Source organism: Mesoplodon mirus (assembly GCF_964341445.2).
Source record: "Mesoplodon mirus genome assembly, chromosome: 2".
Classification (NCBI taxonomy): Eukaryota; Metazoa; Chordata; class Mammalia; order Artiodactyla; family Ziphiidae; genus Mesoplodon; species Mesoplodon mirus.
The window spans coordinates 116,637,371-116,663,220 of record NC_138977.1 but is presented as its reverse complement, the minus strand read 5'-3'; the positions used below and the strand labels follow the sequence as shown (position 1 = coordinate 116,663,220).

Here is a 25,850-nt window from a genome sequence, read left to right as displayed (position 1 = left end):
AAACACATATTTTTATTTTTTCTGAATCAGAAATTAAAAGTATGTAGTGACCTTAAGTGTAATAATTCTACCAAGTCCTGAAACAAAATATTATTTCAAATTTATCCTTTAAAAGCAACACTAGAAAAACTAAACTGCAAAAGTCATTGACGGAGTACTGGTAATGGAAAGCAGCCTTTAAAATAAGCAAAGAATCTTTAATTTCTTTCTTCAGACTTTTCATTCTCCATTTCTCAGATGTTAGGCTACATATCCAGATTTACTCCTTTTGCTAAGTGTTCTGCTTCTTCATCTATTTTCTAATCATCATTACATTCAAGGAATCCCCTGAGAAGGACCATGATTTCTGTATTATTAGAAGAAATAAAAATATATTTGCCTAAAGAATTTTTCATATTAAGTATCATACTAATACATACCGTTCTGATTTTGAGCCGTATCAACCGTTACAGCAGAAGTAACTTTTCAATGGAACCTTTTTCCCCTAGTGGAATTGTGATAACACTGGTGATATGATAAAGAAAAGAAACATACCTGCTGCCTTTTCTAGTTGAACAGGTATCTTCCATACCAGTGGAAGGAGTGACAGAAGAAGGGTAAGGAGTTCTTCTCTACATGTCAATGCCTGTATTAGAAATAAAAGAATCCTTCATGTTCCAAGGTCATGAAACACATTAATTCCTAATATTCTGTCTTAAATTGAACCAAAAAATCCTTTTTCTTGAGAAGGAAGAATCAAGTTAACCTATTTTAAATCCAATTAAAGCTGCGATACTTTGCAACTTATAAACCCTGCCAATGACAGAAGAATGTAAGAGTATTTGACGGTATTTAGCACATTCTTGCTGATTTTTCCAAAAATAGCTGTTATTACCACCATGCACATTGTAAGAATTCCTTACCTACGAAAAAAAAAATTCCCTAGGTGCAAATGAAAAGTTAAGCCCTATTAATTAGCAAACCAATAACATAAGTTACTAGAAAACAAAGTCTTCATGCAGTTAAATTTAAAACTCAGAGAACGCAATTTTAAAAAGAGAAACTGACATTATTAATAAAATAATATATTTAAAGAGAGAAAGACGTATTAGTGAAGGTCATCCAATAAATATTTATTGATTGCACACTAGGTCTACAGCATTTACTGTCTTACCCTTTCTGGAGGATATGGTCCAAGCCCTGCAGAAGGTCCCCTCATTTGGTCCATAGAATACATATACACAAAACAGTTAAAGAACAGAAGGCATGTCGTATGTGTACATACCCAGGTGTGGTACAGGCATTCAGTTTAGGAGTTAAGAAAAAGGAGAAATCATTATCAGTTAGAGGTGTGGAGGTGCTAGACCTGGAAATGTTGGGACATGGGTGGTCAAGGAATTAATGACAAATCAAGTTTAAATTCCTCACATCAATCAGTGGGGAGGGGGTCAGGGTGATACAATCAGATTAGCCACTATATAGAGGATGGAATTGGCAGGGAGGGGAAAGGATTGATCAGTGTCAGAGACAGGGAAACAATACAGATGAGAGATAATAATGATCTGAAGCCCTCGGATAGTAAAATTGAAAAGGAGGAGGCATATTTGAGAAACTGTAAGGGAGAATTGAAATGACTTGCAGTTGACTACCTGTGGGGGTATAATACTGGGAGAAAAAAAAAAAAAGATCAAAAAGAACTTGAAGGTTTCTGCTTTAGGCCACTAGGCAACTGATAATAGTCACCAAGGCAGGAAATTTAGCAGTGGTGTCAGGTTGGGGTAAAGATAATGGATTCACTTTTTAGACATACTGAGTTTGAGATGTCTGTAAGATATCCAAATAGAGAGAGCTTTTTAGTAAACAGCTGGATATACAGATTTGGAGCTTAAGAAAAAAATGTTAAGTAAATAAAAAGACTGGGGAGTCATCAGGGCAGAGGTTAAGGACATGGGTGAGATTTCCTAGGGAGAGTATGCAGGAGGACAAGAGAATTCTACCCAGAATGGAGTTCTGGAGAACAACATTGAAAGAACTATGGATGGTGGACCTGAAGAGCAGCCTGCAAAGGAGACTGAGATGTAGCTTCCCCCAAAGAGAAGCAGAACAAGAAATATCAAGGGAAGAGAGCAGCTCAGGAAAGAAAGGTCAACCAGGTCAAGAGTTGCTGTTCTTTAATTGTGTAAGGTGATGGCAGGAAAGTATTTAGCAAGTAGAGGGTCACTGGTGACCTTAACAAACACAGTTTTAATGGAGTGATGAGGGTGCAGGTCAGATTACGATAGGCTGAAGAGTCGAAGGGAATGAGAAAGCAGAGACATAGATTCTGACTATCACTTTCTAGTGTCCTGGTTATGGAAAGCCTCAAAATTCTGCAAAAGTAAAATTTAAACTCCTTCTCAGGCTTGGAAGACCTTTCATGACACGATTCCTACTGACTTGTCCAGTTGTAGCTCCCATCACCACATCTGACCCTTCCCCACGTGTCCAGCTATTAAGGGTTTCCTGAACACCACTGGTCTTTGCAAACGTCTTCCTCACATACACTGCTCTTGCAATTCTCTCACCATCCTCCCATCTGCCAAATGCCAACTCATTCCTCAGGTCTTAATTCCTCTATGGGGAGACTTCTCTAATCCCCCCTAGGTCAAGTTGGGTTTCATGCCTCTAATTTAGTACAGCAACCAACTTGCTGAACGGTTAATGTCTGAATGCCCGTTTTCCTCTTTCATTCATTCAACAAATACTTATTGAGCCCCTACAATGTGCCAGACGCTTTGGATGTAGTGGTGAACAAGGAAGACGATACTCAACTCACATCCTTACAAAGCTGACACTCTAGCAAGGGAGACAGAAAATAATGGGCACAGATAAGAAAATTTCAGACAGAATGCTGTGCGACAGAGAAAATTAAACAGGAGAGGGATGACAGAGTGATGGAAAGGGGAACATTTAAACTGGCTAGTCAGGATGGGCCACTTGAGCAGCTACTTAACTGATAAGAAGGAAGAATCCATGCAAAGACAGGGAAGCAAAGGGCTCATAGGAAGTATATAAAGGGTTGGGAATGGATTTGACTTTTCCATAGAATAGCAGGCAGTCCAGTGTGGCTGAAGCATAGCATGGGGGAGGGCACTAGGAGATAAGCCTGGAAGGTCAGAGAGGTGGATGGTGCCAGATCCAATGTGGCCTTGGGGGTCATGTGAAGGAGTTTGGATTTATCTCTAAATACGATGGGAAACTTTTCCAAACATACTTCCCAGGCCTCTCTCAGAGCATGAACTCCAGGGCTCAGGCTCTAGTCCTTAGCAATCACCTCCCTTTTCTGCCATTCGATGCCTAGTATGTAGTCAGATATCCATAAACATTACCTGCATGAATGACTTTGAATTCTGGATGTGAAGTAAAAATTATATCAAAGGGCCCCATTTTTATGTGCTTTACTTCAGAATTAATAAGACTAAAGATGTCTATATAACATTCACACGTATAGCTTGTACTCTGTATGTATCTCAACATTTTTTAAGATGCCAGCAAAAGATACATAGTCTTTAAAAAAAAAAAGTAAACCAATTTTGGGTAGGTCATTCCTGCAGAGTCCTCCTAAGCTGAGTCTTTATCTTTAGCAGATGAACTAATAACTTTCTAACAGAGCTTGGTGAAACCTCAAGGGTGTGTGAAGAAGTGCTATAGACACACTGTCCTTATAATTCAGCCCTTGTTTCCCCACAGTACACTGGCAAATCACCACTGCTGTGTGAGCTGGCATTCCTGCCCCTGGCCTCTGCAACACGTGGCCTGGAACTTCTCTCGCTCCTTCCCACTTAGCTCAGGGCTCAATATGCCAAATTAGGCAATACATGACACAAACAGATCCATTCCTTGGGTATCCCTAGACTGTCCAATCTACAGAAATCATACTACTCCTCATTTAATACTTACACTTTTATGTTCCCCCCTGTGCAGGGAAAATGACTGTGTCAGACATTTTTAAATTCCCCATACCAATAATAAACAGTGAAATCACTCTCATCCAGGTAGTAAGAAGCATATTGTAAGTACCTACCAGGTGCCAGGCACCATCCCTTTCACAATTCTATTGTTTTGACTGGATTTTATATTAAGTACCTATCCTAACCATCCAGAAGTAGTGGTGGCAGGATGGGAGAGAAAGGGCAAGTTTATTGGGGGGAAAGGTTGAGATCCCAAACCAGAGGTGATGTTTAGGAAGCTACAAAGGCAGGTGGGCACCAGATCAAGGACCTCAGGATGACATGCTAAGGAACATGGAATGAAGCTATTTTAATTGGTATTAATGGTATTACTTTAAATTTTGACATGCTAATTAAATTTAATGTTCCAGACATAGCAGAAATATGTGTTATTTATTTATTCATTTATTCATTCATTCATTCATTTTGGCCGTGCTGCACAGCATGCAGGATCTTAGTGACCCAACCAGGGATTGAACCTGCACCCCCTGCAGAGGAAGCACAGAGTCTTAACCACTGGACCACCAGGGAAGTCCCAAGTGCTATTTATTTAAGTCCTTTATTTCTTCTATCAGAATTTTATAATTATTTCTAAAATACATGTATCTATACACACATATGTGAACATTCTTCAATACTACTGTAAACAGAATCTTTTTAAAATTTCCTAGCTATATAGCTTTAGTTAAAGGAAACAATATATTTGACTTATATTCCATTTGACTTATATTCCATAAGTTTGCTGAACAGTTTTCAGATGATCTTTTTGATTTTTCTGTACACATCACTTTAAAAATTTTTATTTCTCCATCTTTCTCATATTAAGCTGTCATTACTTTCATACTCCACTTTACTATTGAATGTTTTTAAAACATGATGTCAAACAGAATAGTAATAAAGTTATTCTTATACTGGTTCTATTACAAAGCTTCTTATTAAAAATAATTTTGGTTTTTCTATACAAACAGCTCATACAACTCAACAACAAAAAAACAACCCAATCGAAAAATGAGCAGAAGACCTAAACAGACATTTCTCCAAAGAAGACATACAGATGGCCCACATGAAAGATGCTCATCATCACTAATCATTAGAGAAATGCAAATCAAAACTACAATGAGGTACCACCTCACACCAGTCAGAATGGCCATCATCAGAAAATCCACAAATAACAAATGCTGGAGAGGGTGTGGAGAAAAGGGAACCCTCTTGCACTGTTGGTGGGAATGTAAATTGATGCAGCCACTATGGTAAACAGTATGGAGGCTTGTCAAGAAACTAAAAATAGATTTGCCATATGATCCAGCAATCCTATTCCTGGGCATATATCCAGATAAAACTATAATTCAAAAAGATACATGCACCCCTATGTTCATAGCAGCACTATTCACAACAGCCAAGACATGGAAACAACCTAAATGCCTATGGACAGATGAATGGATAAAGAAGATGTTGTACATATATACACAATGGAATACTACTCAGCCAAAAAGAATGAAATAATGTCATTTGCAGCAAGATGGATGGACCTAGAGATGATCATACTAAGTGAAGTAAGTCAGAAAGGGAAAGACAAATACCACAGGATATCACTTACATGTGGAACCTAAAATAGGACATAAATGAACTTATCTATGAAACAGAAACAGAGTCACAGACATAGAGAACAGACTTGTGGTTGCCAAGGGGGAGGGGGGTGGGGAAGGGATAGACTGGGAGTTTGGGGTTAGCAGATGCAAACTATTATACATAGAATGGATGAACAACAAGGTCCTACTGTATAGCCCAGGGAACTGTATTCAATATCATATAATAAATCATAATGGAAAAGAATATGAAAAGGAATGTATATATGTATAACTGAATCACTTTGCTGTACAGCAGAAGTTAACACAACATTGTAACTGAACTATACTTCAATAAAATAAATTTTTTTTGGTTTTTCTACTCTTTGTATATGAAACCCTCTATTAATTTATTTTTAGAGTTTTTGTTGAGAATAGATGGATTCTGTCAAATGTTATTCTGACGTCTCAGAATAACTGTATGTACTGTTTCTCCCACTGATGTCAAAGAGCATGCTAGGGCCTCCCTGGTGGCGCAGTGGTTGAGAGTCCGCCTGCCGATGCAGGGGATACGGGTTCGTGCCCCGGTCTGGGAGGATCCCATATGCCGCGGAGCGGCTGGGCCCGTGAGCCGTGGCCGCTGGGCCTGCGCATCCGGAGCCTGTGCTCCGCAACGGGAGAGGCCACAACAGTGAGAGGCCCGCATACCGCAAAAAGAAAAAAAAAATTAAAAAAAAAAAAAAAAAGAGCATGCTAATAGTTTTTCTTGAATTAGACCAGGAGTTGCAAACTCACTTTGTAAAGGGCCAGAATGTAAATATTTTAGGCTTTGTGAGTCATATATGGTCTGTGTTGCATATTCTTGTTTCTTTTAACAATGCTTTAAAAATGCCAAAACTCTTCTTAGCTTGTGTGCTGCTCACAAACAGATCACTGACAGCAGGATTTGGCCTGCAGGTCATAGTCCGCCCAACCAGCCCCTGTTCCCTCTCCTCCTCCTCTCCCATCAAAAATGGTTATTAGGGCTTCCCTGGTGGCGCAGTGGTTGAGAGTCTGCCTGCCGATGCAGGGGACACGGGTTTGTGCCCCAGTCCGGGAGGATCCCACATGCCGCGGAGCGGCTGGGCCCATGAGCCACGGCCACTGAGCCTGCGCGTCCGGAGCCTGTGCTCCGCAACGGGAGAGGCCACAACAGTGAGAGGCCTGCGTAACGCAAAAAAAAAAAAAAAAAAGGTTATTAAATGGCTGTAATACTCTTAGTTAAGACTCCAGGAAGACTTAAGGTGGTACCTAGTAGACCCTGTTAGCTAGACAAAAGTACTACTAAGAATCTTGAGGGTGTTGTTCCACACAAGCCTTACATGCCCAAGGTAGAGAGAGGTCTGTATCAAAAACAATTATAGATGTGGCTTTGGGGGCATGGAGTGAACTCCACTAAGGTTCAGAAGAAACTCACAATATTTTTAAAGAAGTTGTATTACTAAAAAATACTAACAGCTTGGACTAAAAGGGACAGAGACAGATTAAAATGATTATAGACTTCTGGGTGCCCACTAGGCAGGAAGCAGAATGAGAAAGCTGAAATTATGGGCTATATATTCTGGAAAAGAGAGGAAACCTCAGAGGGTGGAGCCAAGAGTCCTGGAGAATCGGAGACTAGGGGACCCCTCCTAAGGAACAGAAACATATTTCCTGCTTCCAGAGCAAGGTGTGTGACAACGCATGCCTGGCTGCATTTCAGTGGATTAATGGCTGCTATGTGCCTCCTGTCACCTGCTTGTTGAATACAAGTATGTAGTGTGGTTAACTTGTTCCTATCTCATCATTGTGTGCAGGGTGTGCAGGGAGCAGATAACTTGTCTTTTTATTCACAAGCCTCTCAACCAAGAAGAGCTGCAACCAAAGTACTGCACTTGGAAGCCCCGAGGGCACCCGGAGTGACGCACATCGTGAGCTCATGGACTTCGGGCCTATGCCACTGTGGAGCATTACTTTGAGAGTTCTGGTAGGGAGGGGGTGTGGGAGGGACGCTAATAATCGTGGCCAGAAGGGAGACTACATAGGTAAAACGTGGCCACAAGTCATTTCCTCCCATCAAGTGCTGGACTCTTATGTTCCCATCTCTTAAACCTGTGCCGGCCTTGTGACTTGCTTTGACCAACAGAATGTGGCAGAAGTGAGATTATGTGACTTCCTGCAGCTTCCCCCTCACCCTCTTAGAATGCTTCCATCTATGGAAAGAAGCTGAGACTAGCCTCCTGAAAGACGAGAGGCCGCGTGGGTGAGAACTGAGGCAGCCTGGCCAACGGCCCCATCTGACAGCCCTCAGTCTTCTGCTAACCAACTGCACATTCGGATGTAAGCCCCACCGACACCATAGGAGCAGAGCCTGTGATCCCAGATGAGCCTGTCTGAACTGCCCCAGAATCATGAGCAAATAAGTCACTGTTTTATGCCACTAAGTTTTTGGAATGTGGTTTGTTACACAGCAATCAACTGATGTATTCATTGCTCCTATCTAGTAGCCTGGGTGCAAAGGGAGATAATGCAGTGGATTATCTACTGCTGTCCAGTGGTTAACATTTCCACTGCAATCATACTCCCACTCCTCCAAGAAGTAGGAATGCCAGCGTCCCCTACACTCCCCCTCATCCCTGCCAGACCAGCCACACATAGATAAATCCTGGCATGTGTGTAAACAGAATCTGTAGAACTAGATGTCGTAAGTTAAAGTTTATTTATTATTATTACCTTTACTAAATTTAAAGTTTGTATTATTCTCCAACAGAAGCAATTCTTGCTAATAATATTATCAATGACTGACTCGTCCAATCTGAAGAATACTTTTCATTGCCTATTCTCTTACTTAAAAACCTCCCCAATATTTTCAGAATAAAATTAAGACTCCTTACTACGGTAGACAAGGCTTGCCATCACATGGTCTATGCCTTCCAGTCTCCTGACTAGCCAACCCCCCACATGCAGCCTTTGCTCTAACCCTACTAGCTGATCTTTCTCCAACCCTCGGTGTGTTTGCGTTTGCAGTCCCCTTGGTCTAATGCCTCCTCCCCCTTTACACTGCCAATCCCTATTTAAACATGTCAATTTCTCTAAGAAGCATTTCCTGAGGACTCTCTCCTTTACACTCCCCAAATACTTTCACACTGTTTTGTCACCATTAAAAATACATATATCTGTCCATCCCTTCAAAAGCTATGAGCTCCCAGTAAAGACAGTCTCTGCTCTGGTATTTCTGCAGCTAGCAGAGATGCTAGCACATAGTAGGTACATAATGGTCTGCTGGATAAACCAGTGAATGAACTGTGTAGCCACAGTTTTAAAAGTCTGATTATTTTCCAATTATACTTATTTTATGTATTATTATGATAGGCCGTTTATGTAGTGTTATATATTAGAGTGACAATGCTACAGAAATGTAAGAAGAATAAAGTACTCTTACACATAAAATAGCTATTTTTTAAATTACATTTTGTCCATAAATGTACAGCCTCTTTCAGTAAAACTTCATACTTTACTCAGCAAAATAAGTAACAACTTTATAGAACATCCATAGAATGTGAATAGGTATGGAAATTATACATACTGGAAATTTTAAAAGTATATTTATAACAGATGGTTGTGTATATTAGCTCTTTTTTGGTATATTGTATTAGTAATAAATCATGTAATTTTCTACCAATTACATTAGAATTAAGCTATATATATGTTCATAATTAGGGTACAGAAGAAATTAGAAACCATTATTATCAAATATTACACGGAAACAAATCATTTTTATGTTGGAAGAGATCTTTTAAGTCATCCAACTAGATGTATTTATGTTACTGATGAGGATACTGAGATCTGGAGCAATTAAGTCACTAAAGCCACCCATCTAGTTGATATTGGTACCAAGATTAAAAAATCAAGGATAAGACCTACTAGAGATGGACTTGAGGATATGGGGAGGGGGAAGGGTAAGCTGTGACAAAGTGAGAGCGTGGCATGGACATATATACACTACCAAATGTAAAATAGATAGCTAGTGGGAAGCAGCCGCATAGCACAGGGAGATCAGCTCGGTGCTTTGTGACCACCTAGAGGGGTGGGATAGGGAGGGTGGGAGAGAGGGAGACGTGAGAGGGAAGAGATATGGGAACACATGTATATGCATAACTGGTTCACTTTGTTATAAAGCAGAAACTAACAAACCATTGTAAAGCAATTACACTCCAATAAAGATGTTAACAAAAAAAAATCAAGGATAGGGCTTCCCTGGTGGCGCAGTGGTTGAGAGTCCGCCTGCCAATGCAGGGTACACGGGTTCGTGCCCTGGTCCAGGAAGATCCCACATGCCACTGAGTGGCTGGGCCCGTGAGTCACGGCCGCTGAGCCTGTGCGTCCGCAGCCTGTGCTCCGCAACGGGAGAGGCCGCAGCAGTGAGAGGCCCGCGTACCGCAAAAAAAAAAAAAAAAAAAAAAAAAAAAAAAGCCATTGAGATTCTGATTGGGATTGCACTGGAATCTATAGATCAATTTGGAGAAAACAGATATATTTACAATATTAATTTTTCCCAATACATGAAAATTATGTCATTCTACCCTTATATGGGTCTTTAGTTTCTCTCAACAATGTTTTATAGAATTTTATAGAGAAATTTGTATATAATTTATCAGATTTATTGCTGGGTAACTGATATTGCTGATGCTACTTATATAGTATCTTAAGAAAAAAAGAGAGAAAGCACTGAATTGTCCTAATGTGGGGTAAGAAGATGAATAGAGCATGATATGCATACTAAGTCATCAAAATTTTGAAATAAAAAATCACTACATGTGGTCTAACAAATAATTTTTTCTGCTTTTAAAATTTACTTACAGAAAAGTCATACAAATATATAAAAATTAAATTACATTTAGTCGCATTTGATAAACCACATTCAGAAAAAAGAATAAAATTATATAAACCTATATAGTGTTATAAATCAATGCTACCTCAATAAAAATAAACAAAATTAAAAAATACATAAACCTGCAAATATTCTGGAAAATTCCATGACAGGTAAACACCACAGTGAACAAATACATCCTGATTTATATTTGTTAGGTTCCTTAGCTTACAGTGAAAACAGATAGTTTAATTTTAGTATCTATATTTACCCAATATATGTATTTAGTATCTATATTTACCCATATATATATGCAAAATGCTTTCATGGCAAAGAAATTTTATTTTACAATGGTTAAGTTTACATCTAAAGCCAGTAACATTTAAAGTGTTTAAAGCTGTCCATCATATTGGTGCTACAGAGCCCTTATTATCCTTTAAATTCAAGTTAACTGAAATATTATTATCTAACTGTATTAATTAGTAGATGGTGAAAGCAGATGGTGGACTTTTCCTTCATAAAATAAGTATTTGTTTTCTACTAAAATGAAATAGATATAAATCACATCTGGGCTTCAAGTTAACCTTGTTTGAGCTACTTAATTTTTCCAGATCTCAGTCTTTCACCTACCAAAGGAGGTTAGATGAAAACATCTCCATAGTCCCAACTAGCTTTAAAATTCTGTTAATTCTATAATAAGGAAACAGCAAAATACCATATGGTCTTACCATAGTTTAAGCAGACACAGTAGTGTATGAAAAACTAGATGTGTACAAGATGAAAGACTTAGCAATTATTAGTTTACACAAAGTATTCTCTACTTTTTTCACCCCAGAATTGGCAAGTTCCCTAGATATCATTTACACTAAACTTTTCAAAAACATACCTGATACTTACTGAAAGTGCAAATGCATGATGTTTCTGAATCGTGATCTTATCTCTACTAATAATCATAGTTATCTCACACTGGAATTAGGATAAAAAGCATAGTGTATATGAAACTATTTTAGAAGAAAGGCTATATATAACTGTAAGGTATTTTAGACATTTTGAAAAGTATCCAAATAAATAATATGTTCACAAATGGGGCTACTTTTCCTTATCTGAGTGATGTGAGAGACAGAACTTTATCTCAAAGAGACTCTCAGAAATTATGTATCTATAATTAACTAAAATTTACTGATAAAAAAATGATTTGATATGAAAATGTTACCTGATCAATAATAGAATTTAGCTTGGTAAGTAACAGAAATCCTCGGCCGTGGACGAGGTATTGTCCAAGGGTTGCCATGTGTGTCTCCTCCTCTTCTTCCTCCCTGGCCCCCACTCTCTGGACCACCGCATTGCAAAGCCGGTTGACATCGGTCAGAAATTCACGTGCCAATGAGTTACTGTCAGTGCTCATGACCGAGCTGTAAAATAAGTAATAGAAAAGAGATTAGAAAAACTAAAAATTATGTTTAAAACTATGTGTTTTTGTTGCTGTTTGTTTTTAACTGAAGACTAACTTTAAATTACTAGGCATTGGTATCTAACCTTATAATCTTTTCAGACATAGTTCTGACCTAGTCAGGGGCTCCTTAAATATCCCTACATGGCAGAAATTAGTCCTGGGTGTGAAATGGCTGAGTGGAACCACGCACGGGTACGTGAAAGCGCCGGGAGAGAAGACACTAGGGAGTGGTGGCAGTTAAGGTAGATGCTGACTTCCTCTCTTAAACGCCTCACTGCAGAATAAAAGTAAATGCATAACTTATAAAATATTCTTGCTGTACATGTTTTGAAAGACAAATGGATCTTTTAAAAATATAAACTGTTTTTCACTTGATAGAAGCCACAATCACTGACCCACGTCCTCAAACACATGAGGGGTGGGTGGGGAAAAGATTTACCACCAGGTGAATAAAAATACAAGAATTCTAGTAGCTGAAGTTATGGCACTTCATTTCTTGCTACACATCTGAATCAAATAAAGGGCAGTGTGACATTTTAGGATTAAGGAAAACAGTATAGTAAAACAGACAAAAAAGAGGCAAAACACAAATGTAAAGAAGAACCTGTATAAATCTTCAGAAGAGGAAAAAGCATGAAGAACAAAATCCCCAAAGAATTTCAAAATAGTTTAATCTTAGGATTAAAAGTAATTTTGAGACATCCAGTTACCCTACCCTGAGAACCTTGTAACCTGACAACTTAAATTAAATGAAATGTGTATTGCAGTCTTCCTTCACCCTTTGGGGGAAGACTTTCCATTGTCCCTGCTGAGAAGGCAGTGGGCCATGTGACTATGTCTACTGCCAAGAGGCACTGCCAGTCTCTGGGCCCGAATCAGCTGACACACACCTGATTCAGGATCAGCCAACAAATACGATGGCTGCAAGATGTGACTCATATGGTGCAGCCTGCAAAGAGGCCTTAGCCAATCTTCTCTCTCATAGGAATTTGAATTAGGGGCATAGTTGTGCTGGAAAGTCACAGAGAGATGACCCTGTGGTGGTCACTATGAGGTAGCTGAGGCCAACTGAGTGAAAATTAACCAAGAGGATGCAGAGAGAAAGAGATAAACATGAAAGGGAGAGACCGAAGAAATTCCTAATACTACTTTGGTTCCTATTCATTCAAGAGCCTGATGGTTTAATTCCTGGATTCCCATCAGAATTCTAGATATTGTTACAATAACAATCCCCTCTATAATATAACAAGTACCATTATTTTAAATATTGAATATTAGGAAAAGAAAAGTATAAAAAAAGGTACATCGCTCACTATCCCAAAATGCAGCAATAGCCACTATTATATATAATATTACTTCTTTTTTTTTTTAATTAATTAATTTATTTTTGCTGTGTTGGGTCTTCGTTTCTGTGAGAGGGCTTTCTCTAGTTGTGGCAAGCGGGGTCCACTCTTCATCGCGGTGCGCGGGCCTCTCACTATCGCGGCCTCTATTGTTGCGGAGCACAGGCTCCAGACGCGCAGGCTCAGTAGTTGTGGCTCACGGGCCTAGTTACTCCACGGCATGTGGGATCCTCCCAGACCAGGGCTCGAACCCGTGTCCCCTGCATTGGCAGGTGGATTCTCAACCGCTGCGCCACCAGGGAAGCCCTAATATTACTTCTTTATAAGCTTTTGTAAAGTAAAATTGTTCAATAAATCAAGTAACTTGATTTATATTCAGTCTGTATTTATCCAATTTTATTAATTTATTTCACTTAATGTATCATTGATTTTAAGATACATAATTATTTAGTGTACCACTACAAAAGAAAAAACACTGCCAATTAAACTATAATACAATGCTTCCTTATCACTTAGAATTTTCCATACAATATCACCTTCTGGACCATCAGGACCATCCACCATGCAACATTTCTTAAGAGTGCTACCCTATTGTTCTGGGGATTTTCTTCCAAAGAGGCTGACATCATTCTGTAAGTTTTGATGCTGGTGGCTTTCTTAACCTTACCAGATGAGGTCGGTAGAATATTTCAGAAAATAACCAGGAAACGTTGAAAACTCATCAGATATAGTACGACAATTCATGTTACTCAACTGAAGCGCTGACAATGTGAACAGCTGTGACCGAGGTCACCTCATGGGCACGCAAGAACAACTATTCCACAACTGCAGCCCACTGACAGTGTTTCTAAGACACCATCATTTGCAAGGCACACTGCAACTTTACGAACAATAAAAATGTGAAAAACTAAAAAACTGTGGTAATAATTAGGGCCTATCTTCAAGAAATTAAGATAATGAAAATTAATGTGAATTTTTAGACAATTAATGAGGAAATAATTTCAATCCCACTTCCCAAAAGCACAAGATGCCATGTCAGTAAAAAGTATTATAATATATGCAGAAACATTTTTCCTGATTTAAAAATGTGTATAAAATATATACACAGTTACATATATAGGGTATTACATATAGATGATCTATTACCTGCTTGTTTCATTTAGATATTTAGGAAATCTTCTTCCATGAGCTCTCTTTTACTCTGTTTAATAGCTGCATGCTTACTCTTTTTAATACATTCCACTGCATGTATATATTACATATAGTTCATATATTTCATTATTAGATGTACTATCACTATGTAACCAATCTGTCACTGTTGGATATTTAGGTTATTTCTAGTTTCTTATTATCATAAACAAAGCTGCAATAAACATCCTTACAATATTTACACACTTATTCTATTATTTCCTTGAAGTAGAAATTGCTGTTACTTCATATAATAGGCTTCACACATTTCTGTTAGGTTTATTCCAAGGTGTTTTATAGTTTTTGCCATTATTCTGAATGGGATTTTATTTTCCATTATATTGATACATTCTTACTCGGATAGAAAACTGGTATATAGGAGGCCTATAGGAAGTAGATTTATTTTGAGATATCCAAACTTTACTCCTATGTCCAAACTTCTTACTGAACTCTCATTGATTTTCTCAGAATTTCCAGATATAAAACCCTATCATCTACAAATAACAAAAATTCTGAATTTTTCTATCCAATATTCACACACTTTCCACTCTTTCAACTGCATGAGTACTAGCAGAACAACACTGGTAGGGGTGATGGGGACACCTTTGCTTTGCACATTAAGAAATACTTATTTCTTCCTATGCATCTAATAGGAATGCTGAATTTACCTATTGCCTTTCAGCCATTCTGAATGTCAACTGAAAAGATGATTGCATGGTAATTTTCAAAGATTTTTTGGAATATTTCAAATACCCAGAAAAGTGCAAAGAACATATAACATGAGGTTATAGCCAATGCTCAGACCTCAGATCTAGCAAGTATTAACATTATGCTATGTTCAGTTCAGTTCCCGTGTGTGTGTGTGTGTGTGTGTGTGTGTGTGTAAAGAAATCAAACCTTATAGTACAGGAAAGCCACACTCCACCCACACCTCAATTCAGTATTGTTTTAGTTATTTTTAACACTTTATATAAACAGTATATTATGGGGGGTGGGATGAATTGGGAGATTGAGATTGATACATATACTCTACTATATATAAAATAGATAACTAAGGTGAACCTACTGTAAAGCACAGGGAACTCTACTCAGTGCTCTGTGGTGACCTAGATGGGAAGGGAATCTCAAAAACAGTGGATAAAAAAAAAAAAAAAAAAAAAAGTGGATATATGTGTATGTATAACTGATTCACTTTGCTGTACAGCAGAAACTAACACAACATTGTGAAGCAACTATACTCCATAAAAATTAATAAAAAATAGTATATTATATGCATCCTTTCATAACTTTGCTTTTCCCTATCGACATTAAGTTCATTCCTTTAAACCACTGTGCAATATGCCATGGTATGAATAAACCACAATTTACATATCTAGAAAGTCTAACTGTTTTCACTTTGGGGTTTAAAAATTTAATGTCACATAACTATATAGTTTCAAAGTCTTGGAGTGAACCAAGGATTTTGACTGCTAATATATGTTACATTAAATACTTACCAATCTTTCAACACTTCTGTAACATTTAGGGTCTTTATGATTTGAGCTCATGAACTAGACGAAACAAATAATCTTAGAACAAAGCTTCACCTACCAAAAAAAAAAAAGAGAAAGATATTAACATCAATAGTAAAACAAATATTTTTAAAAACTGAAGTTCTGACATAAAAACAAGAGGCCAGTCTTCATGTCTGATATATGAAACAGACAACGATTTTTTTGAATCTAAGGAACACATTAAAAAAATTCCGTAGCTTCAAGAATGGTGCCTTGAGAGATGGAGTCTTGGAACATATTTGATCTGAAAAAGGCAACCTGACTGTAGCTCCCCACAGCTCTTCTCCCAACCCACAACTTATAACCTCCAGGTAAATCACTACAAAGGAAGGAGAATCAGGCAACATCAGTCTTCTTAACAATGAAATCTAGGTTGAGGATATATGAGAAATCAGAAAATACTACAGCCAAACAATGAATAAACCACCACCAAATTTCCTATCCTTGTTGAATCTTTAAAAATGAATTAATCTTTTGTGTATTACACAATGAAGGCTATTTCTAGAATACCAAAGGATAAATTCCTACTTCTGGGGTAGCAAGAAGGTGCTTCTCTGTAGTTTTCTCCTTCTCTACAGTTTTTACCAGGCAGAGGCATGAGAAAAAATTTCCTTATTACAGTTATAAAGCAAACATAAAGGTTTATTTTGAACCACAAGTATATAAAATCAAAATGACCTTTAATTGCTTTAAAATGCTCAAATCTAGAGAACTGTCTTGAATTCCTTCCAGCTTGACAAACAGTTCTCGTACCACACTATTCTAGGCCCTTGAGAATAAAGTAGGCAGGAAATAGGACAGAGCTGCTGTTACACTACATAGGACTTTGTGTGAATTAGGGAAAAAGCACCTCCTCCGAGGCTGATGCAGCCCACGGCACACAGCTATCAAAGCACAGGCTAGATTTCAGTCCTACTCGCCCACTCCACTGGCCAAGCACCAGTGCATCAACTGCTCAACCAAAGGAAACAGCCCCGGAATGGAGTCTCAAAACACCTTCCAGACCTGCTCCTACTGCATCATCCCTGTAGTTTTAACTCTAGAATTTGGGCGGGGAAATGATCAATCAAATCATGAGCATGAGGAGGTCTTGTATGAATTGAGCTGACCACCGGCACCCTCCAGCTTGGACTACGGTGGAGCCATTTATCTCACGATACTAAACGATTCCAGCTCACTCAGCCTGGCCATTAGAAGTGAAAGCTGACAGTCAACTGGATCCATCTGTTTCTCTCTCTTACCGAGGGACATTTCTAGGCCGAGCTGAGGGATTTTTCTAATGCTCTTAAACGGACATGGCTTCTTTATCTCCATATTTTACACAGCCCAGCTTGGATATATCCATGGAGTCTCGCTCCATCCAAGATCCTAATCCTATCTGCCAGCACAGTCAGCTGTGCCCTCCTTCACTCTGCCATCACTCTTTATTCACAGCTGTATTCTAACCTTTATCACCCTATATTATGCTGGGTGTCCACAAAGTCTGAAAATACAGCGTTTTTTAAAAAATAAATTGAAGATGTGCTTAGGACATTATATACTTTTGCCCCTGTTTCCAAACTACATGGACACCCTGTAGCTACTTATCTATATGACTGTCTTACCTCCTAGGTCATGAGTTCCTTAAGGCCAGGAACAGTGTCTTATTACTTTTTGCACTTTATAACTATCATGCCAAATTTTAAATTCATCATCATTACAATTTTCACCTTCTAATACAACTATTGTTACAGTGACATAATAAGTAAGACTTGCTCCCAACAATATTACTAGAATTTTTATGGTCTTAAAATTTACCATAAATGAAAAGCATAATAACAAAATGCCTCTAATCATATAAATGACCTTCCCAGAAAAATAGGTTTCACTTCTCTAATTCAGTGACAGGTACAGTGTAAAATATAAATGCCCACAACAAAACAAAACAAAACAAAACCTGACAATGTATTAGCTATACCCCCTAGTTTTATGTCATCAGAAATTTCATCAATATGCCATTTAATTAAACAAATGTTTATTGAGCATTCATTATACACCAGCTACTATTTTTGACACTGATTACAGAGCAAAAATAAAATCCCTACCCTCATGGATTCTAGTGGGATAGAGAGAGAAAAAATAAACCTATTGTAATGTCAGGTAGTAGTACTAAGTGCCATGAAAACAAAGGAAAACAGAATAAGGGTACAGAGTGACAGGAATGCCTTCAGATAGGGCTGGCGAGGAATGTCTGAAGATGTGATATCCGAGCAAAACCCTGAGTGAAGTAAGAAAACAGCCCGTGTGAGTGTCCAGGTAAAGAGTATTCCAGAGCTCTGAGATTAGTGTATGTTTGATGCACTGGATACTGAGTGAAGAGAAGAAAGAGAGAAGTGAAACATTACCACAAAAGTGAGAAAAGTCTCTCGCTCCTACTTCTCAGGGACTGAAGTAAGATATAGAAAGAAGAAACGGGAGTGTTCCTCTGGAACTGTCTCTCGTGAGGAATGGAAGCCTCCTTCCTGCCCACCCTCCTTTCCTTGCTCACTCCCCCCCCAAAAAAAAAGAGACGGAATAGCGCAGTTCACGGATAGGTAAGACTAGTTGGGAGGGAAAATAAAGTTCGCCTTTAGCTATGTCAAGTTTGACAGGTCTCTCAGGAAGCAAGTAAAAGATATCAAGCAGGCAGCTGGATATACCAAACTGGTGGGAGGCTGGGACTGGTGAGTCAGTTTGGGAGTTATCGGCATATAGATGCAGTTTAATGAGACCAGATGGATGAAACAACCCAGAGCAGTGCTGTCTGGCAGAACTTCCTGCAATGATGGAGACTGTGCCTAGTGGCTACAGTATTGAACAGTGGGGACCCAGAGAATGAGTGTAAGTGGGGCAGAGAAGAGGTTCTAGGACTGAGCCCTGGGGTTAACACCACTGACTCAGGGAGGTTCCAGCATAGGAGACCAGGAAGAAATAACATGTGAGGTGGGAAAAAAAAATCAGGAGTGGTCCTTCCCAGAAACCAGGGGAGGAAAACTTGAAACAGGAAAGATTGATCAACTGTGTCAAATATCGCTGAGAGGTTGAGTAAGATGGAAACTGGGAACTGACCGCTGGATTTAACAACACTCAAGTTACAGACAACCGTGTCAAAGAGTGGTGAAGAAATGGAGACAAGGGGTTTAGAAAACTCCTTAGAGAAGCTCTGCCCAAAAGGGTAGCAAGGAAATGGGTGGTAGCTTGAAAGGGATATTGGATAGGGGAATTGTTGTTGGCTTTTTCTTTTTTTTTTAAGAAAAAAGATATAACAGCATGTTTGTAAGCTGAGATATCATAGCATGTTTGTACAGCATGTTTCTCCAACAGAGAAAGGAAAATAGATGAAAAACTAGAATGAGGAGATAATACCAGGGCCAATGAGGGGGCAAAATGAAGAGGATCCAATGTGCAAGTGTTAGGAACAGTGACAGTTCATCCGATGGAGTAAGAAGCATGACAGAGTGCATGAGTACAGATGCAAGAAGACTCGGGTATCTGGCGGTGGGAGGACCAAGATTTGGAGGCTTCTATCCTCTCAGTGACATAAACCACAAGTTTACCAGCTGAGAGTCAGAAGTGGGAGGTGTTTTAATCTGATGAGTGGAACAGGGTCAAAACTGCAGCCCCTAAGAGATTTCCCACACGGCTGCCAGTTAGTAACTAAGATCAAGTTCCTCTGTTCAGTAACTGTACCCATACTATAGTCCCACTCTCCATCGTGTCCCCAAGAACAGAATAATAGAACAGATGATGTCAAACACCTCGCGGAAATCTATGTATGTTACAGCTGCAGCACTCTCCTGATGTGTATCTGTACATCCCCATCAAAAGTAGAAACTGGGTGATCTGCATGAATTAGTTTTAGAGAATCCCCTTAACCTTTACTGCCCTTCTGTAAACGTCTGCAAATCTTTTAAAATGATCGCTAGAATCTTTTGTGAAGGTAACTTCAAATTCACTAAAATCTATGGAATCTACATTCTTTTTTATAATTTTGGAACTTTATTCCTCCACAGTCTTCTGAAATTTTTCAAATCTACCATAATAACTCAAAGATTACCAGTTCAGCAATGACATTAACAAATTTTCTCAGAACCTGAACCTGAGATGTGAATTCATTTAGAGCAACCAGAGATTCTGATACAATCTCCTCCTCACTCTTGGGCTTAAATTTTCTATTATTCTTCTTACTTCTACGCTTATTAGTCTGTGTGTAGATTGTTCTTCATATCAGAGAAGACAGAAAGAAAACAGAAGTTGAGAAGTTTCATTTACTCTCTGTATCTGATTATAGGGTCAGTTTGTTTCAAGGAAGAATCTATTATTTGCCTGTTGTTTTCATCTTCTATATATAAAATGTAAAAGGGTCAGCCTTAACCTTTTTCAAAACCTCAGCTCATTATTTTCAGAGGTTTGTGTTCCTCTTTTGTATATAAATAATTTTGTTTTTGTTATTTGTTTCATATCCTTCTTTCCTTCTTCTGCACATTATTTTTAAATCTGAGTTCATTTGGCCACTTTACCTCTACCTTTCTTCACATATTATTTCCAATTGTTCCATAAAGACCAGTCTATGGTCATCTTACAACCACTTTCCCTTCTAGAAACTGTATCCATGGCACCTTACCTATCTTTTCTTTGAAATTTAGGAACTCTGTATTTCCAATTCTCTATATTCCAGCTTGGCTTCATATTCTTCTTCCTGTTTATTATTTATTCATTTAGCTATCATTTACTAAACACTCCCTTTGTGCCGGGCACTAAGAATACGAACTGTGAAAGCAGTCCCAGCCTCTGACCCTCAGGAAGATCACGTTATGGTGGCAAAGGCAAACCAACACTCAGGGTACCGCATACTGGTAAGGAGCACTGAACCCAACCTGAGGAGTCGGGGAAGCTTCATGAAGGAGATAATCTTCAAGAAAAAGGAGAACAGGTAAAGGGAGAAAAGGAGAGAAGAAAGGCATTACAGACAGGAAGAGAGGCTCAAGTCAAGTCCTTGGAAGAATTCCAATAAGTTTGGTATCAAAAAGCAAAATGAGCAGCAGGAAAACAAGGATGGAGAGAATAGTGACCAAGGATAAATAAAAGGATTTATTGATGGGCTTGTAAATGTGAATTTCTGATGGTGTCAATTTCCTCAGCTATTTGAGATTCTCCAGCAGCATTCAGCTGCTTGGATCTAAGGAGAGAATACAGATTGTATCACTGGTCTTGAAATGAGGGTTTTGGTGGGTGGAGGCAGCAGAAGCATAAGTGGAAGGGAATCAGGGGTACAGGAGAAAGAACAATCCATATGGTCAAAATGTGTACAGGCTGGGTAGGGAAGAGAAAGACGCCAGGCAAATGTTGACACACAGATAATCAATCCCTATGAGAGAGAAGAACAGAGAATGTGCTACGGAAGGTACTGGAATTCGCAGATTTTTTTTTTCTTTTGCGGTACGCAGGCCTCTCACTGTTGTGGCCTCTCCTGTTGCGGAGAGGCTCAGGAGGCCATGGCTCACGGGCCTAGCTGCTCCTCGGCATGTGGGATCTTCCCGGACCGGGGCACGAACCCGTGTCCCCTGCATCGGCAGGCAGACTCTCAACGACTGCGTCACCAGGGAAGGCCATGGAATTCGCAGATTTTTGAAGCAAGCATTTCCAGATGATGACAACATCCAGAGTGTGACCCTGCAAGTCAGTGTCTGAGGTGAAGTGAAAGGTCACTGTAGCTAAGTAACCATGAAGCTAGTTTTCTGGACAACAGATCACTATAAGCTCTTGAAAGCTCCTTGATGACAGGGAATTTTTCTGTTGCATTTACTGCTAAATCTACAGCATCTAGAATAGCACGTGGCACAGAGAAGGCAATCATTTGTGGAATTTGTTGAATGAATGACATGACTTTTCTCTCAGGATTCCCATTATGTTCACTGTCTAACTAAGCACTCACAGTGGGTCAATATTAAGCTCAGGGTATCAGCTCCCCGATTATTTCCTTTACCTTCTGGAAATGAAACAGTTGACAACGTAAGTTTTGCTATATTGAGTGAGACTTCCCACAGACATTTGGATAGCTGACTTTGATATTTTAGCTCTGATCTGCTTCTGTGATTAATTTCTACAACCTATTATCCAAAAGATCACAGAATTAAGCTTTCACCCTCAGTCTTGTGGATTTTCAAACACTTATTTTCTTGATATATAGAATGACTACACCTGCCCCTACACCAAGCCATTACTACATACATTCTTCACCTTTCGGCATTTGAAAAGACCTTGTCACTTCTGTGTTTTAATCAGTGCAACCAATGATATTACATTTACCATTGAAGATAAAATCTCAAGCTCAACAGGACTTCCCTGGTGGCACAGTGGTTAAGAATCCGCCAGCCAGTGCAGGGGACACGGGTTCAATCCCTAGTCTGGGAAGATCCCACATGCCACGGAGCAACTAAGCCCATGCGCCACAACTACTCAGCCTGTGCTCTAGGGCCCGCAAGCCACAACTACTGAAGCCCGCGCGCCTAGAGCCTGTGCTCGGCAACAAGAGAAGCCACCGCAATGAGAAGCCCGTGCACCGCAACGACGAGTAGCCCCCGCTCGCCGCAACTAGAGAAAAGCCCGCGCACAACGAAGATCCAACAAAGCCGTAAATAAATAAACTAAAAAAAAAAAAAACTCAAGCTCAACAATACGGCAAGAAGTACTCCAAAGGTCACCAAGTTTCCTTCTCAAGAACTGTCAAATAACAAGTGGCCATGGTGATAAGAAGGGTGGAGTCCATTGTGCTACAGTTCATTTTTTCACTAATTCATCCATTCATTAATTCAACCAATATTTATTACTTATTCAATAAATATTTACGAGTCTGATTACTCATTCTATTTTTGTTAGTTTCTGAATCTGTTCTGAATAGTCAGATTGTCAGCACTGTGACAGTGGTGAAAACAAAGGCAGCAGATTTGGAATCAAGCAATTACTAGCCAGTCACACAGAGGTGTGTGGAGTTTGGCTTCCTTTTCCATAAAATGTCTATCCCATAGAGTTGCTATGTGGATCTTTGGATATTATATGATATCAGTAAACATTCTTGGAATATGTTGTATGTAGTTCTATTTTAAATGCTTGGCACTAGCTGAACATGTTCCAACAGAGAGTGCCATCTGGAGGAAGAAAAGATCACTACAACCTTTCCTCACAGACCAGTTAGCATGGAAATGTTAATGTTCTGCTTTATGATGATGTAGTTTCCAAGGAAACACTGAAAATAAAAGCAGAGGGTACCTGCATTTTTTATCTTTTCCCTACCTTGTGACTTCTACAGAAAACAAGAAGTAAAAGGAAGAAGACAAGAAAAAAAGATTATAACAATGAAGTTTATTCTTATAGCCTGATTAAAAAGCGTATTTTTTTCTCATCAAACAGTGCCACCTGATGGGCTTCCCTGGTGGCGCAGTGGTTGGGAGTCCGCCTGCCGATGCGGGGGACGTGGGTTCGTGCCTCGGTCGGGAGGATCCCACATGCCGTGGAGCGGCTGGGCCCGTGGGCCATGGCCGCTGAGCCTGTGCGTCCGGAGCCTGTGCTCCGCAACGGGAGAGGCCGCAGCAGTGAGAGGCCCGCGTACCGCAAAACAAAACAAAACAAAGCAGTGCCACCTGAAGGACTCAATTCCTAATCTTATATCAAATGCCAAAAATCCTGGTAAATTGTCTTTTAAAATAATACTATGTACTTGCCTAAATCGGTTAATTACAACAGTATTACAGAAATTACCATTAGAAAGAATATTTTTCAGAAATGTACTATGTACCAAAAAGGAGGAGAGTACTACAAATCACAGGATTATTGTGAGGCTTAAACAAAATAATGCACAGAATAATTAGTACTCAATGAATTCTGTTGAATCAGAATCTGTTACGATTTGAAGCAGCCTTCATGAAAATAAGGGTTGGTTCATATGGACTCTTAGCTATGCTAAATCCCATCTCTCCACAGTTCAATATATATTGATTAGAGACTAATTAATGACTTTCCCAAAGATCTCACACATTCTTTGCAACACATTACTAAAAATCAAAAAAACTTAGGAGGAGAAAAATGATAACACTATTTATACAATTTCATAAATGACACGAATAAAGGAATAAACATGAATAAGTTAGAAGCGTACATTTGCACAATGGCAGAAACTTTAGACATCATATTCTCCAACCCCACATTCTATAGGTGACAAAAACTGAAGCCAACAGGTTCAAGATCCCATGACAGTTGTCTTGGGAGTTATACGATATTTTTGGAGCTAATTAACGAGAACTAAAATAACCCAAGTTTAGAAGACACAGCCTTTCTTCTGTCAGGTCAATTACAAATTAGACAGTGGGCAAAGAAGTTTCCTTAACACCAAATGCTATCTCTAAATGTTACCCAGAACCTTTACTCAAGTCCACTAGTTTGCAATCTGTACACCAGGAAACAAGATTGAAAAATCTCTCTCGGGCTTCCCTGGTGGCGCAGTGGTTGAGAGTCCGCCTGCCGATGCAGGGGACATGGATTCGTGCCCCAGTCCGGGAGGATCCCACATGCCGCGGAGCGGCTAGGCCCGTGAGTCATGGCCGCTGGGCCTGCGCGTCCGGAGCCTGTGCTCCGCAATGGGAGAGGCCACAGCAGTGAGAGGCCCGCGTAATGAAAAAAAAAAAAAAAAAAAAAATCTCTCCCTACACACTTCTGTAACCACAACACAGAGTCATATGTTTGAAATACAGGAAACTTGTGTGGGAGAGGGGAGAAGATACTATGAACTGAGCTTGTTCAGATTAACAGAATTCTCTTTAACGAATAAGCTAGTTAAGGCATATTGGTTGAATTAAATTATACAACATTTAAGCAAGCAAATGTCTGTTAATCTAGGCTTTACTCTGTAACTTTTTGGTCATACTACATATGTTAAGTAATAACCATCAGAATGATTCCCAACTACAGACTTAAGACAGAAAGTTTATTAGGATACTATTTACATACCAAAAATTTTTTTCTTCTTGCAAGTAGCTTGTTTTCTTTTTTTTCAATTGAAGTATAGTTGATTTACAACATTATATTAGTTTCAGGTGTACAGCAGTGATTTAATATTTTTATAGATTATTCTCCATTTAAAGTTATTACAAAATTATATTTTCCTGTGCTGTACAATATACCCTTGTTGCTTATCCATTTTATTATGTATATTTTATTAATATAAGCATCTTTACAACCTATATTATAGTAGATAACAAATATTCTCTTGAGAAAATTGAAGTAAAATTTGATAGTCATTGAATATGAAAAATTACAATATATTTTGTGGGCTTATTTTTATAAAATTCTTGAAATTTAAAATGAGAGTTAGGGGGGACTTCCCTGGCAGTCCAGTGGTTAAGACTTCGCCTTCCAATGCAGGGGGTGCGGGTTTGATCCCTGGTTGGGGAGCTAAGATCTCACATGCCTCGGGGCCAAAAAAAATGAAACAAAACATAAAACAGAAGCAATATTGTAACCAATTCAATAAGGACTTTCAAAATGGTCCACATCACAAAAATAAATAAAATGAGAGTTAGGAAAGGATGTGACACTTTAACAAAGCTCTAAATTAAATAGCTGAATCAGAGATCTGTTAAAAACCACTTTAGCAATAAGATAAATCTTTTTCGCACAATCCCATAATTACTGATAATTCACCATACTTGAGGAGGATGTTCAACTTCCATTTAATCAATAACTTCAACAGAAATTATAACAGTTGTTTTAGACTATAGCAGTTGTTTAGAGCTCAGGCCCTTCTTGACAAACACTGAACTTGATTTTCTGAATTCTGCTTTAAAGAATATCTGATTGGAAGTCAGGATGTCACACACAC

The 25,850-nt window shown here is 38.9% G+C and overlaps 1 protein-coding gene across 6 annotated transcripts in view; it reads right to left on the bottom strand.

Moving 5' to 3' along the window:
• Window positions 1-25,850, bottom strand: part of LYST (lysosomal trafficking regulator) — a 197,721-nt gene that overhangs the window by 140,152 nt on the left and 31,719 nt on the right. For 5 of the 6 annotated variants that reach the window (XM_082640698.1, XM_082640696.1, XM_082640699.1 and 2 more), the window contains exons 2-4: window positions 15,902-15,991; window positions 11,635-11,833; window positions 535-625 (exon numbers count right to left, since the gene is read on the bottom strand). In XM_082640698.1, coding sequence (XP_082496824.1) covers window positions 535-625; window positions 11,635-11,826 — 283 coding nt within the window. In that variant the 5' untranslated portion in view covers window positions 11,827-11,833; window positions 15,902-15,991. Of the gene's footprint in view, window positions 1-534; window positions 626-11,634; window positions 11,834-15,901; window positions 16,292-25,850 lie in introns of those variants that run through there. The other variant, XM_082640697.1, reaches the window with a different exon arrangement.